The sequence below is a fragment of the Pelecanus crispus genome, chromosome 1 (assembly GCF_030463565.1).
Source record: "Pelecanus crispus isolate bPelCri1 chromosome 1, bPelCri1.pri, whole genome shotgun sequence".
NCBI classification, from domain to species: Eukaryota; Metazoa; Chordata; class Aves; order Pelecaniformes; family Pelecanidae; genus Pelecanus; species Pelecanus crispus.
The window spans coordinates 67,628,559-67,643,890 of NC_134643.1; the positions used below are offsets into that span (position 1 = coordinate 67,628,559).

The 15,332-nt window shown below is 43.0% G+C and overlaps 1 protein-coding gene across 1 annotated transcript in view; it reads left to right on the top strand.

The window, feature by feature from the left end:
• Nucleotides 1–567: 567 nt before the first annotated feature.
• Nucleotides 568–15,332, top strand: part of SYT10 (synaptotagmin 10) — a 35,817-nt gene continuing 21,052 nt past the window's right edge. Inside the window, exons 1-2 of the mRNA XM_075719456.1 lie at nt 568–718; nt 13,221–13,578. Coding sequence (XP_075575571.1) covers nt 568–718; nt 13,221–13,578 — 509 coding nt within the window. The remainder of the gene's footprint in view (nt 719–13,220; nt 13,579–15,332) is intronic.

A 15,332-nucleotide genomic window follows, 5' to 3' on the forward strand; every position in this document is an offset into this window, starting at 1 on the left:
CAGCACTCCGCCCGCCGGCCCCGGCGCCAGCCCCGCAGCGCTCCGCAGCGCTCCGCTCCGCTCCTCCCCGCACAGCCCCTGACCGAGGCCACCGCGCTCCCACCGGGGCCGCCGCCCCGGGAGCCGCCCCGGGCGCCGCCGCCCCTCGCCCGGCCGTGGGGCGGGGGAAGCAAAAGTTTCCCCGGGGGACGCCAGGAGCCCCCCCCCGCCCCCATCTGCGCCCCCCCGCGCTGGGCTGCCATTGGCCGAGCCGCCTACCGAAGCCCGCTAGGCACAAAAGGCGTTGCTAAGTGGATGCTTATTTTTTTTTTCCCCACTCTTTTTATTTTTTCCCTCCCCCCCCCCCCTTTTTTTTTTTTTGTCTCTCCCTCCCCCCCGCCTCCCCCCGTTCACTACTTCTTCGGATGAGAGCGCGGGTTCACTCGCGCCGCGCCCGCCGCTCCGCTCCGCTCCCGCCGCCGCCGCCGCCGCCGCTCCGCCCCGCTCCGCTCCCCGCGGCAGGCTGCGCGGCTCGGGCGCGGAGCCGTCCCGCCCCGGCCATGGCTTAGCGGGCGGCCGGGGCAGAAGATGAGTTTCCCCGCGGAGGACGGCGTGGGCAGCCTGTGCCACAAGGCGCTGCAGATCATCTCGGAGCTGTGCCTGGGCGGGCAGGTGGAGCGGGAGAAGTGCGCCGGCATCTTCCCCCTGGAGACCGCCCGTCAGGGCATCGGCGGCACAGGTACCGACAGCGGCCCCGCCGCCGGGCCCGTCCTGCCGCCGCCGCGGGGCGGGCAGCGCCGGCGTGGGCGGCCGGAGAGCGCAACTTTTTCTTTTTGCCTTCCCTGCGTGCCGAGGGGGCGGAGGGGGGGGGGTGGGGGGAGCAGTCACACAGCCCGCTTTAAAATCCGTCTCCCTCTCGCAGCCCGCGGAGGCTCCCGCGGCCGGGAAGCAGCGAGGGAAGCGCCGGGACCGCCGAGCCGCCGCCGCGGGGTGCCCCCCGCGCCTGGGGTGGGGGCCAGCGCCTCGGGGGCGACGGGGCAAACGTGGGGTGGCGGGCGTGGGGACGGGGGGCGAGGAGAGGCGCCGAGGGGAGAGAATTCTCGGCCGCCGACGTGCGAGCCGCCGCCGTCGGCTGGAGCCGCGCCGCCGGAGACGGCCCCTTTCCCCCGCAGCTCGCTCGTTTGCCCCCCGCAGCCCCGCTTCAGCCGGGTTTCCCCCGCGGTGGGAATTCCTCTCTATGCAAAGCTCGGGCCCGGGCTGTTGCCTGCGCCTGTGGGGCCGTGCGTGCGGGGAGCGGGGGGGAGGGCTGTGCTCCATGCCCTTGTCGCGGGTGGGGCAGCATTTCCGTGCGACGGGCGCGCCACGCGTGGTTTGCGCCCGGTCGCCTGCTCGCTTCTCCCCAGCCGTCCCGCTGCGTTTGGCGGGGGGCCGGCACAGGGCTGGCGGCGGCTGGTTGCGCGGAGGGGCGGCGGGGGGGGCCAGGCGGCGGGGGGGGGGGCGGGCGGGCGGCCGCCACCCCTCGGGGCCCGCCCCGGGCTCGGGGCGCAGCTCGGCAGCCCGCGGCTCAGAGTAACGGGGTGATGAAACTTGACAGAGCCCCCGGGCGCTTTCTGAGCGGGGTTTGAGATATTGTGCAGCCCCTCCGTTAATCGCTGAGGACGGCAGGAGAGCTTTCGGACAGCCGCTGGGAACTTGTGGAGTCAGGGCAGCCCTTCGGTCCGGTCCGGTCCAGGACTCGTCCAGGAAAATTTGGGGCGAGAGGGAGGGGGAATTTCGGGGTTAATTTAAATATTCCGAAACCAGAAAAATTGTCGGGGTCGCAACCAGGATTTTGACTCCTAACGGTGGTCTCTTTGGTCAGTGATTTCTGGATTGTCTGGATCTTTCGGGATCGTCTCTACGCTTGTGCATTGTTCTGTACTGCACAATCTGGACCCCTTGCTTTCCATGGTACTTGTATTTAGGACGGGGCTTGAAAATTAGTCCAAGTTCTGTGCTTAATTTCTGCCAGAAGGCATTGGTAACCTGTCTGTCCATAAATGCAAATAGACAGCTTGTATTACGGCCAACAAATAACAAGCGTACAGTGCAAATTAAATAAATTAACACCGTCATGAAAAGCAGCAGGTCCTCAGCATGTGCCCTAGCTGCGCTGTTGCTACCGCCGCAGCTGTTACTTTTTGGTTTTTTTTTCTTCTAGTGCCCACAGATTTTACTGCAAATTCCAGGGTATTTGTAGTATCTCAGAAAAAAAAAAAAACAAAACAAAAAAGCCACCAAACCCAAAAAAACCAAAACTTGTCTGAGAGAAGAGCGATCCTTCTTGCAGACTCCGGTACCTGCGCGGTTCTTCCAGGGCTTTGCGCTTGAGGCGAGCGCCGAATTTCCAGCGGTTGAAGGCGGGAGCGTCCCGGCGCGGCAGCGCGGGTGGGGGGACCGACTCTGCCCTGCCCGACCCTGCCCGACCCTGCTCAGCCCGGCCCGGCCCGGCAGGGGCAGCAGGGCAAGGGGGGTGCGGGGGTCGTGGCGTGCTTCCACCAGCACGGGTCGTGGCTTTGTTGTGCTTTGTAAATGCAAATTACCGAGTATATTCCGGTCGTGCGCTGTGTTAGTTGTCATGGTCCGGATCGTAGAAGGTTGCATGAAAATAAAATTGCCCTACGGAGCTTGGAAAATTGAGCTCCGAAAAGGTTAGTTTCTCTGTATGATTTTTAGAGAGTACTGCACAGGGAGTCAGTCTTCGGTGTCATGTAAAAACAAAGTGGATTTATAAACAGGTGGGATGTGAAGGATACAAAGATGTCCCACAAGGTAAATGAAATTTTGCTGTTTAGAAAACTTGAATCTTAATACTTGCCTTGATATTGCATTTTATACAGTAACAAGATCTTCATTCTAGACATTTCTTCAAAGTCAGTGATCTTCTTGGTTTTTTTATTTGTAATCCCTAACTAACTTGCAATTGTTGGATTAGAAAAAAACCTCATAGTTAACAGACCAAGGGCTTCAACCACTGGGTCCCACATCTCAGCTGGGTTCCTAAATCTCACTTTTTCCCCCTTAAAAGGAAATGATTATTAGATGATGGGTGTCAACCTTATTGGCATACATATGAAATTAAACATTAATAACACTGCCAGTGACCATATATATTAATACTTTCTGGCTTCAGATGAGGAACAGACACACTGTCGTTGTTGATAATTGACAGTATTTTAATACGTAAACACTTGGATAGACAAGACATAAATATCACTCACATGAATTTTATGAACTGAAAGGTTGTAAATACAGTGTCTAGGCTGGAAGAAATGTGATCATTGAAAGGTGAATCGTGCCATCTCTTCTGCTCTTCAAATCACATAGAGTTCCTTACCATCTCTATGGATAAAGTTAATGTTGTCCACAGTGTTGAACATTCATAGTTCCTATTCATTAAAGGTAGAAACATTAAGTGTTCTCTATCATCATTCTGAGAATGAAGCCATAAATGTTTGTGTTTTCCTGAAGTATCCGTCTCATACATAGGGTGGTAGCATTTGGCGTGAAAGTCAGTATCGTGTAGGTTCTGGTGTCATGCAGCTGTACCTGTATGGCAGAGAGGAGGAATGGCTAATTCAGCCCTATCAGTTTTGCTGTATGTCCCAAATGATGATGAGGGAAGCACTTTCCCAGTATATGCCCATGCTGGGTGATACGCATCATGGAACCAGTTCAGTTATTTGCTATCTGGGGCTCCAGCTATAGCAGTGTGTTGGGAATCAGGTCCTGCAACAAGCACTAAAGTGTGTGGACAAGAAGGTACTGTAGTAAGAGTAAGAAGATACTCGAGTTGTAAAGAGGACTTCTGGAAGATGTGGAGAACATAAAAGACTGTGAGAGGGTTATTACAGAATAACAGTTTATTATTGTATGTTGTTATGGTATAGAACCACAGCTAAACTTTCAATGAAAATCCAAAAAACAAGTAGTCCAGGAGACAGTATAAAGAGGAGAGAAAATAAAATAATAGTTGGCTATGTAGGGGTAGCATATTCTCTCTTTGCATGGTGGGTTCATTCAGTTTTCCTTCAAAAAGACAACACCTAAAAGTGTCACAAAGATGGCATAAGTAAAAATCACTAATGAGATTTCATTGAAGGAAAGAAGTCTAAAAGATGAGGAGACATATTTGGAAAGAATAGAGCAAGAAACATTTCAGGAAGTAGAAGAGTAGATGGTAAAAAGGAAAGCAGACCATTTCTATTTAATACAAAAATAAAAATATTCTCTGGAAGTCATAAACGTTAAAAAAGGCAACTAGAACTGCTGTGATTTGGTTATGTTGGTGGGTGTGATGATTGCTTTCTGTTCAGCTAGACCGTGAAAAGCAGCCAAGCTTCTCAGAGGAATCAGCCACTTCAGACAAAAGATGCACCACCCAATCACAGGCTCCAAGCAAAATACGAGACAATATTAACCTCGTGACCCAAGAAATTTCACTGACAAACAAAGAGGCTGTGTACTGATTTTTTTGATAGTGTAGGTGTCTACACTAGAAGAATAATAAGCAGCATAACAAGGATAACAGAATAAACACAAAGAAGAGGGAGCCGGAGACACAGTCAGAACAAAAAATGGAGAGTATGGCTTTGGGCAGGCAGAGTACAACAAAATGAAACAACAAAGCAGAAAGGAGAGCTCTTCAGGTTTGCTGCTAACAAAAAAAAAAATAACCTCTATGTGTTTGATTCCTCTTATTCTCAGAGGAATAAGAGTTTGGACATTCTTTGTGGACAAACAGGATTACATCAAAGAAATGGCTGATTCTTCAATAGTTTTTTCCTCTCAGTGACAACACCACCACCTTAGGACCCTCAATTACTGCTCACTGCTTGGGTCAAGAAAGGGTAATCATATCTAGTGTAATGGATAATTAATCTATGGAACTCACAGCAAAGAATCTTAGTGAGATAAATCATTTTGTAAATTTCTAAGAGCTTTAGACAATTAGTGAAGACACGACATCTGCGGTTATATTTTCTGCCCTGGTAATTACAAGGACTATTAATTCCCTCATCTCAGGGGAATGCTCAGGAGAAAATATTAGGAAGGTGTTTACATTTATGCTACCTTTATATAGTTAGGTGACTATGTGAGCTTTCTTCTGAAAGGTGTAACATTTTCTACAAGATGCCGAATTAGATGTGCAACAGTTTTGGGGTTTTTTCACACCTTTATTTCCAGTAGATTTGGGCAAAATTGTTGTGATGTTTGTCAAATAATAGGAAGAGTTCAGGTGGAAAATGAATGGGAGCTGGATGTGCAGGATCAGACATAACAAAATTTAAAATCTATCTCTAACCCAAGTAAATTATTTTCTAGCAGCGTCCAAAATTCATATATGCAGCTTGGTTACACATGTATTTTAACTCAGGTAATCTGATTAATAAAGGACTGTCATTAATTTTTGCCAGTTAAACATCCCTCCTCATTTTCAAAGGAAGCAAGCACATCAAAGTCCCAGTTGGGAGCATTTCTGAAGGTTAAGCCAACTGCATAGAGTGTAGTAAGAGGAGCTTTGGCATCCTGCTCTAGGGACATGTTTAAAATTCATTGCATGTCCTCTGCAAATGGTGGGCACTTCTGCTGTCTTTGGGTTTTTCTAAGGCCTGCTGGTCCTGCAGAACTTCACTATCTCATTATCAGTTCTCTTGGGGAACCAATGTTTATAACAGAGCTGGGAACCCGGTTGCTTCCCTGCCAGGAGGGCATATTTTAGCCATCTAGAGTGGCTAGAGAGTTCTAGAGAGCGATGTTTGCTCTTGCCCTTTTGGTTGTCAGACAATGATTTTTTTAAGTTGACCGTGCAAAGAGCATCAGCTTCTACAGGATCATTTGTTATTCACCTAAATATCCTACTTACAATTATTTTATTACCGTAAAAGTTTAACCTACCAAGTTTCTAACTCTGCCCCTGATGGACAGTTTACTATGGATGTGTAGTGGGAGTAAGAAAGCACTGGAGTATCCTGTGCATGGCCATTCTGTAATATAGTCTCACTCTTCCATGAAGAGCAGTGTTGTGGGTCCTCCTGCTGTAGGTGGCATAAGTCTCCCTCCCGTTGGCTGTCAGCTGCTTCCCTGACAGCTCTCAACCTGCTGATGGCAGCTGATGGTTTACATTTAGTCTTGGTTTCTTTAAACATGCATGTGTGCGTGCATGCATTTGCACACACGCGTAGAGTATAAGCTGTAGATATACTACACTGCCTGGATACATTTTGGGGGGAAGAGAGAATAGATTTACCCAGTAATGCACTCGCAAGTTCTTCTCAATTGTGCCAAAGCAAACATGAAGGGGACCAGAAGTGGCTTGAATGAATGTGAAGACTACTGTCATCAGTGTAGGACTGTCATACAAGAAAGGAACCTTTTTCTTCATGAGAAAGTAACTGTTATGTGAAACAACTGAGCATTCTGTTACAGATAAATGTGATAAAATTAAATAACAAACATCTGAACAGTTAACAGACTGATCAAATTATTTACAATACAGCTCATCACCTGGTCAGAAAAAAAGTTATTACCAGAGGGAAATATGGTTTGGGGGGAAAAAAAGTCCTGGGTTACTGAAAAATATGCTTTACAAAATCAGTGTTAACAAGCTGTGAAAATCAGAAATGCATCTCATTTAGCAGCATAAAGGTAGAACAGAGGGATAAACATACCACAGAGACCAGATTTATTTACAGTAAATGTGAAGGCAGTCACAACAATGTGGAAGTGCTCAACATGCAGACAGCAGTGATACACAGTAAAAACAAGAGTTCTACTAAAGAATCTTCCTCCATACACGTTTTGCAAAGAAATACAGATGAAAAATACAGAAATGGTTATAACAGCTGGAGGACAAATCTGTAATGATGAAGAGACACAGTGTTTGCTGGGTCTCAACATTTGTGTGAGATGTTTGTTACATAATGCTGGGTAAGAATAAACATAACCGTGACAATTCAAAAATGACACTTGAGCTGTGTGAACCTTGTTACAGCTATGGCATGCTTATGATTAATGACAGCCCCATGGACTTATGATGTGTTTTCATTTCATTTTCTTGTCTGAAAGAGGATAATGAGGTTTTCTTGCAGATGCTTACAAAGACTTTCTTGCAATTGTGAGACCAGCATGGGACCAAGCCCGAAGCTGGGTTCTTGTTTAACGGAAGGCAAGAGGGGCAGACATGGATTGAGCAGAGATGGGAGTTACCTCCTATTGAGGTTAAGTGAGGGTTAACAAGTAGGAAAGTAGGTAGGCCAGAAAAAGCCGTGAAAGTGAAGACAAATCATTTACATTTGGTGCGTTGGAGAGGAGATGCCAATGTTGAGTGCAACATCTTCTGCTTCCTACACTGCAGGCAAAACACGATGGCCCAGTCAGGCAAAAGTGAGAGACATCTTCTCTAGTTACATACAGCACACAAATCACGTACTGAGGCTCATGAATACACAGCTGTTGTGGCATATTCCTTCTGATTTCTGGAAAACAGAAGGTAATGTGGGCTAGGAGAAGGCTAATAAGCTTTTGGGAAATACCCTGTATCTGCTGTATGTCACGTAATCTGAAGTCCCGTACATGGAGTCTGAAATGGCAACAGAGGGTGTTCCATTTGTGGTTGGACAGATAGAGATTATCAGATGAATAAATAAATAATGTAACTTAGATAAAAGGATTTTGACAAGAGATTAATAATTTTATGTGCTGTAATCATTTAGTAAATCACAGTGATACCTGACTTCATTTGATTCTCTTACTGTCAAGAAACATATTACCATAGAGCTCTGTTAGCATTAAGAAGTGATATACCAGCCAGTAGATGGTGATGGCTGTTTTGAACAAATTCAGACATCAGACTGAATTAACAGCCTAGGAGAGAACACATTGACAATAGGGCTAGAGTCAAAAGATGTGAAGAAGATCTTCAAAGTATGTTTCTTCATGAGATCAGGAGAGGAGATCACATGTAGACTTTTAAGTGAAAGGCTATTTTTGCTGTTTGAAATTTAAGTCGGGTGTTTTGACAGGTTCAGGTTATGAGAGAAAATACAAGACTCTGCACCTGCCACTTTCTGAGGCATGCGAAAGTATTATATCCCCATCTGCAAGGATTTGGGTGAAACAGTTGTGGAAGATCTGCTAATGCCAAGTGAAAATGAACACCACTAACTTTTTATGTTCTTCAAATTTCCCTGAGGAAGACTGAACAGCAGAAATGATGGGTTGGACCAACTAGTTCATATACATGGGGATAAGGGAGATTTATTGGACCTAGACCTTTTATAACTGATAAAGCTCCTGCTTCCCTCCAAATCCTAGAAAATCAGAGACATACTAATTTATCCGATTGAGCTGACTCCTGATATTCCAGACACAAGACTTCCCTTGTGGTCGCTATAGAAAGAATGAAGTTCCTTATGGCTGATGAACAAGAGAACAAATTAAAAGTTAAAGAAAAATGTTTGAAAAAAGTTGCAGAGACATTGTACTTTAAATATTTAAGAGAACCAAGATCAGATATAGACCAAGACGTGGGTCAAAAGAGAATATAACCCCCTTTTTTTCCAGGTGTTTCTTCTCCCACTGTTCCCTTGCTGGCAAGAGCACATTCTTTTTAGCATGGTCCACATCAGACACATGCCTGCCCCTTATGCACATGGGCAGCTATGCCATGGCACTATCTTTCTCCATTCAAGATCATGGGTTTGTGGAGTACGTTTTTCCAAAGCTAAGCATCAAAAGGCATATGCTATCAGGGCACTGACTAAAGTGTAAACAAACTTAATTTGGTTTGGAAATGGAAATCTGCCAATGTGCATGTTTGCGAATGGATTCATGGGCAGAACTTTTCTGAGGCAAGTTTCAATCAACAAATTGTTGGAAGCCATTGTACAGAAACCGTTGCTCAAAACATTCCCTAGCATCCAGAAAAAAGGATGAGGATGTTTCTGCAGTACTTGCCTAATATGAAAGACTGGCTATCAAGGAGCGTCTTATGGTGGAAATGTTTCTGAGGATATTTTTCAAAAATGCAGAGACATTTTGAGGTAGATAGAATTCACATGCTTTCCAAATAGCCGTGCCTTTCTCAAATAGGAAATACAGAAGTGTCCAAAATTCCATATCTTGAAAGAGTAGTTTTAAATAGAAAACCATGAGGAAACAGGATACTTTCTTTCAGTTATGAAATTTTATCAAGACTATGAAGATGACATTAAGGACAGAGGTCAGTAAAGGAAGATCACCAAGAGTAAAATGGTAACTCCATTGAATTCACTGGAGGATTTCCCACTGATCAGAAGGGGGTGTGTGAGAAAGAGGATTTTCTTCACATTCCTGAGTTTAGCCAGCATGACAACAGGAATGGCAAAAGCATAATGCTGCATGTCCAGATGAATATTCAGAAAGATGTCCTGTTCTGTGCAAATGTGTAGCATTGAAGACAAGCTGCTATTACCAGTTCAGAAAAAGAGTTGTCAAACTGCTTGTAGTTCAAGATGATTTTTCTCTTCCTTCATACAAGAGACCAGTGAGAACATTGTTTACAATGTTGATAACTTGTCCCAGGAGAGTGAGTATATCTCCTTCTGCCTCTAAAAACTTAGGTAGTCTTTCAATTTGTCACCAGTTCTACATCTTTAAATAATACTTACATATGTGAAGTACAACCCTGGTCTGATGACACATCCATCTTTCCGTACCCATTTTCCCTTCCAACCAGGTTTCCTTGGCAGGGATGTGAAGAAACTCCTGGTCTGCAGAAATGTCTCTTAATGTTTTGTATTCTTAAACCAAACATCGTATAAAAAGGTCATATAAAGGACATATCCAATCTAACATGCAAAGGGTCTGGGAAGCTCCATTTGACTGCTCTTCTACAGATGATTTCAGCCTTCACATAACAGCAAATCTCTCATAATTGCTCAATTGAATGACTGTCAGAAGTGAGGAAATGAAGCAATATGCTTTTTATGTCAATTTATATGGCATAGTGATTGCTTTTTAGCAATTAGGGCAGTAAATGTAATTAAATACTTCTTTTTGTAATGAACTATTTTTTTTCTCAAATTCCTAGCAATTAAAATATCTCATGTTTCTGTTTAAGTATTTGTTGTATTATGAAGTACAGTATGTGAGGTTTATTAGTAGAATAGCAAAAATGGAGACAATAATTGTGCAACTGTTTGTAGAATCAGCTCCTTTTCTCTGCTCTTGAGACTTCAGATGTTTCATGTGATTGTTTTAGGGCTATAAAACATATCTCTTCTGTAAAGATTTTGGGAGTGACTTCGAATTTGAAATAGTTTAATGAGAATACAGGGAAAAAAGCTTAGAAAAAATTGAAGTACAGGTGTAGGTGTTGAAAGGAGACACCAAGCTATTTGAAGGCTTGAAAAATGTCTTGCACTGAAAAACTTAAAATAGAATTGGCTAGAAATGCTTTGATGGAATGTTTTTTCAGCTGATAGTATCTAGTCATCAAATTGAAACTCTGCTGGAAGGGATCAATTTTCATATTTCTGGTTTTGAAATGTTTCCAGCAGTTTCAAAGCTGTTAAAACATCCTGTTTCGACATTTTCTAAATGAAAAAAAATATGATTTTCAGTTCTAAAAGCCTTCCTCTTAAAAGGTAACCTAATTATGCCAACCATCTCTAAACTGAGCTGGAAATATCACAAGTGACCCAAAATTGAATTGCTTTTTGTTTTCTTTTTTTTCATTATTTCTGATAGATCATCAACATTTTCAAGTTTTCTACTTTTTGTCACACCTTGAGAATGGAAAAATATTTTGTCCAGCTTGATTGAAAATTCAGCTGGTTCAGTTTATCAAAAAAGTTCCTTCAGTGGGGCATACCTCTTTATTAATATATTAAACTCACTTATGACCATTCTCTGGCACTGAGGCCAACTCATGTGTAAGAGCCTCTCTCCATGCTATTAAGTCATTTGCTGAAATAGAAGGGCCACCTCCAAACCACCTATTAAGAATGATTTTTGACCAGCTCTAATTCCTGATCCATGCCCAGGAATTGGCTGGGAGGGTATGAACTGGCCCAGTTGAAAAACGTTCCAGGGACTGGTATAGGCAATTGAGTTTCAAGTCCTGGGTTTGTTTCCTGGCACAGTTTATTTTATTTGTATTTTGTATAGGCATGTCTTATGAAGCATATCATATCTTTTAATCTCTTCTACAAAGATGTGAAAGCAATGACTGTAAATTAGAACTACAGAAATACAAATCAGAAATACAAATTTGCAATGAAGTGATTAACATTGAAACAAGCTGTAAACTCAGCACCTCTTAATGTCTTCTCTTGTTGTCAAGATAGGACCGTCTGCTGCAGAACATGCACAAGCCAACTAAAAATTAGGTTCATGAAGGATATCAGGGTAAACAGTAGATTAAACCAAATAGCCTAGTAATCCCTACTGGGGTTAAATTATCTAGGAAAATCATACGCAAAAGTTTTGTTTGCTTCTTGTGTTACATTATTATTAGATATGATTATGTATCCATTAATTTTATGGAAGCATCTTAAATCAGATTTTGCCATATGAATTTCTCATTAAGCCGACATGTATATTCCAAGGGCTACATTTTGACATTTAACCACAGGCAGAAAAGGAGGACACCTTTCTCAGGACTGGCAGGAAATCTTCAAGGAGGCATTCTTCTGTTCAAGGTAGGGCAGCAGCTTGTGCCAAACTCTTTAACAAGAAGCACATCCTCTGCCAATTCCCCCATGACACTGGCCAGGACGTATATGAAGTAAGGTTGAGCAGAACCATGTATTTCAAATCTTCAGACTACAAACATTTTCTATTTGCTTTTGTTAATTCTCATGCATTTTCATGTTGAATGGGCCTTAAGCTCAGGGTTTGTTACCAAGAGATGTATCTGGGTATTACATATTAGTAAAGAAAATGTTCCCAAATTTTCTACTGGAATCTTCATCTCTCAAAAGGACCTGTGAGCTACATACTGTTCCATGGAGCTAATACATACCTAGAGGACTGTTTTTCTTCCTGTGATCCTCTAGAAAAAATATGCTCAACTCTCATTGCACTTTTCCACTGGTTGAGTTTAGTAGCCTGGAGCCTGGAGTTATGGATACAAAATATTAGCTGTTAAGCTGTCAAAACTGGTTGTAACAAGCAGGAGCAGCCATTGCTTGAGGGACATTTAAGCAGGGTTTATTGAATACTTTTAAAGCATACAAAAGGCTCTTTTCAGAAGGAAATGGATTTTTTAATTTATATTTTATAATATTACATGATACTGAAAAAATCAAACTGAAACATGTCACATAGAATAAAAGTCCTAATTAGGGCTCAACTGGCATTTCTGGTGATCCACCATCTCCTAAAATACAAGTCTGTTCACAGAATTTTGTTGGTATGAAATCTGTTCTCTTATCTTTGGCTGTGCTATTGGATATGCTAAGTAATCGTGGCAGAAAAAGTCAAATACAGGGCAGTGGAGGTAGCTAAGTGTACAGTATGGTCTCTGTACAACTCAGGGAATTGTATAGTGTACTCTGAAGCCAACGGCATTTTCAGAGCAGAATTTTAGATACTGATGTATATGTGCTGTCTTGGTCTAACACAGTCTTGGTTCAGAGCTTAAGATTTAACCCTAGAAATTTCTTACTTATGACAGACTATATCCTATCCCTATTTATGCCACTTAAATGTTAGGTTTTAACATGTTTCTGAAGCAGTTAGCACACATAGTCAAAAGCTGGCAAGTCCTGAAGAAATTTATGTATCAGCCTGGTGATTTAGAACTGGTTTATCTTCATGTGCACTCACAGAAAATGTTGACTGTGGTTTAACTTTTTGAGCAAGATGTGTTCCTGAGCAGACACCCATTGACAACAATGGCTAGGTATATTTGGGACCATTTGGGTAGTCACTTACTTCCTGAGAAGTCTGACTGAGTGCGTGGCTAGTGGTACAGATACTGGCCCGTGGCCTGAACAACAATTAATGGAGTATTTGTGAAACAGATACTAGAGAATGATAACATTTTAAAGGTACAGGCTTAGATATCAGAAAGGAAAAAAAAAATTAAATAGGACTTTGAAGCTTTACACAAGATAATGATCAAAATGATTCTATCTCTTCACCTGTCTCATTTTTAATTTTTTTTCTCTCCATGTTTGTCTGTCATGATGATCTTTGTTTCTAATTCCTTGCAGACATCTCAGTCAGTCTCTTAGCAGTAGTCGTCAGCTTCTGCGGGCTCGCCTTGCTAGTAGTCTCACTTTTTGTTTTTTGGAAGTTGTGTTGGCCCTGCTGGAGAAGCAAACCTCTCACTTCCAATGCCAGTAATGTCCCTCAGAGCAACTCCAGTGCTCCTACGGAGGTTTTTGAGACCAGTGAGAAAAAGGAAGTTAAAGAAAATGGGAAACCTACAACAAAGGTACTTGAAGCTGCGTTGAAAATTAGCCACACTTCACCTGATATACCAGCAGAGGTCCAGAATGCACTGAAAGAACACCTGATCAGACATGCACGCATGCAGAGGCAGATCACTGAGCCCACATCGTCATCAAGGTAAGTCAGGGGCATTTACGTTTGTGGCACATTTCCTGAGAACAGGTAGAGCCAGAACACTGTGCTGAAATTTTCCAGGATCCTGGATTATTCACTGACTTCTTAGCAGTTACGGGTGAAACAGCAGTCACATGAAGGCAAAGCCTCAGTGTCCTTTGAACAGAATATTCTGAAACATACGGTGTACCTTCAGTTACATCGTTATTTTAACATATGGAGATCAAATCTATGTCTTTATTATTTTGTAAATACATATGTTACTACTTTAAGCATGTTCCATTTTAGGTTTTGTGTATAGGAAAATCTATTTTGGTGTTATTTTTTAAAGTACTGCAAGTCTGGCTTTTCACAGAGATATTTTTATAGATACAGCCGTTGCTTTTGCAGATGAAAGTTTCCCTCTCCACTAAATAAATGACAGATTTGTTGTTGATGGCACATTTCTTTAAGACATGGTTTGCCATTTATAAAGGAATTAAAATCCCAGTCTAAGAATGTAGGCCTTATGGACTGATCCTAAAGCAGTACAGATTTTACATAGATCCTTAAATAAATGACAAATGTAGTATTGCTGAAGTGATTTCTTTTGTATTAAAGTGGAGGACCCAAATTTTAATTTTGTCTCAGGTACTGCTTTATATTGAAAAGTAGTGAAGACATGTGCGCTGACCTGTACTTTCAAACAAGGTTTTCTTCAAATACTGTCAGAAAATTTAATGCATGGAAAACAAACAGTGAACTGCAAAGATCACTTTCTACATCAAAAAAAAAAAAAGGGGGGGGGGGGATGTTTCATAAACAAAGAATAGGAAAATGAAGGCTAAAGGAGGCACCTGAAGTGTTGCATAATGCCATAAGTAAGAATACAAATGCTGTATAGAAAGTAGCTTTTCCTCAAGAAAACATTTGCTAAATGAACACATTACCAGAGGAGGAGAAAAAAAAAGCTCACACTCACAATAATCATTGGAGGCACAACATTGGAGGACACGTGCTTTACATTTAGTGGGCACACACTTTGCTGGCCTTCTGTGAGTCCCTAAGACAGTGTTTTGCCAGCTCAGTGCACTCATTGCGGTGGTGAGTGCTGAAGTGCTCTTTCCCAGCTATTCCAACAGCATGGAACAGCCAACAGGCGACCACAGGAGGCTCCCAAAAATGAGAGTGCTCCAGCCAGGGGAGGTCTAACTGACTTTAGCAGCTGAACCATCTCCTGAATTATGAGACTGTACAGCTGGCTTTAAGCCATATTGCCCTGGCTGTGCCTGGCTCCAGCTACTCTATCCATCTGCTAAGAATGGGAGCACAGTATGCAAGCCACTCTGAGGAACATTTCCAAAATACTGGGAAGACAACTTTGAAATTGTAACTGCTATACTAAATACAGAGGGAACAAAATTGATACAGGTTAGCAAGACAAGGATATTACACAAATTGCTATTACCTAATAGGATATTAATTAGAAGAGTTTTATCCATCATGGTAAATCCGTAGGTAGACTGCCTGACTTCCTGAACAAACAGAAGAAATAGCTGGCTGGCAAATGGACTTGAATAGTGCCTGTGGTAGTATAGGGGAAGCAAGAAGTTCCAGGAACATGATCCAGAGCTACTTCAGGCTGTGAAAGTATTCCCACAGACCTCTAGAATGATTTGGACTGGGATCTAAATACATATAAAATATCCATGAAGCCAATGACAGTTTTACAAAATTAAAACCTGCCATCAATCCTACTCTTTCTGCACATGTTGGTA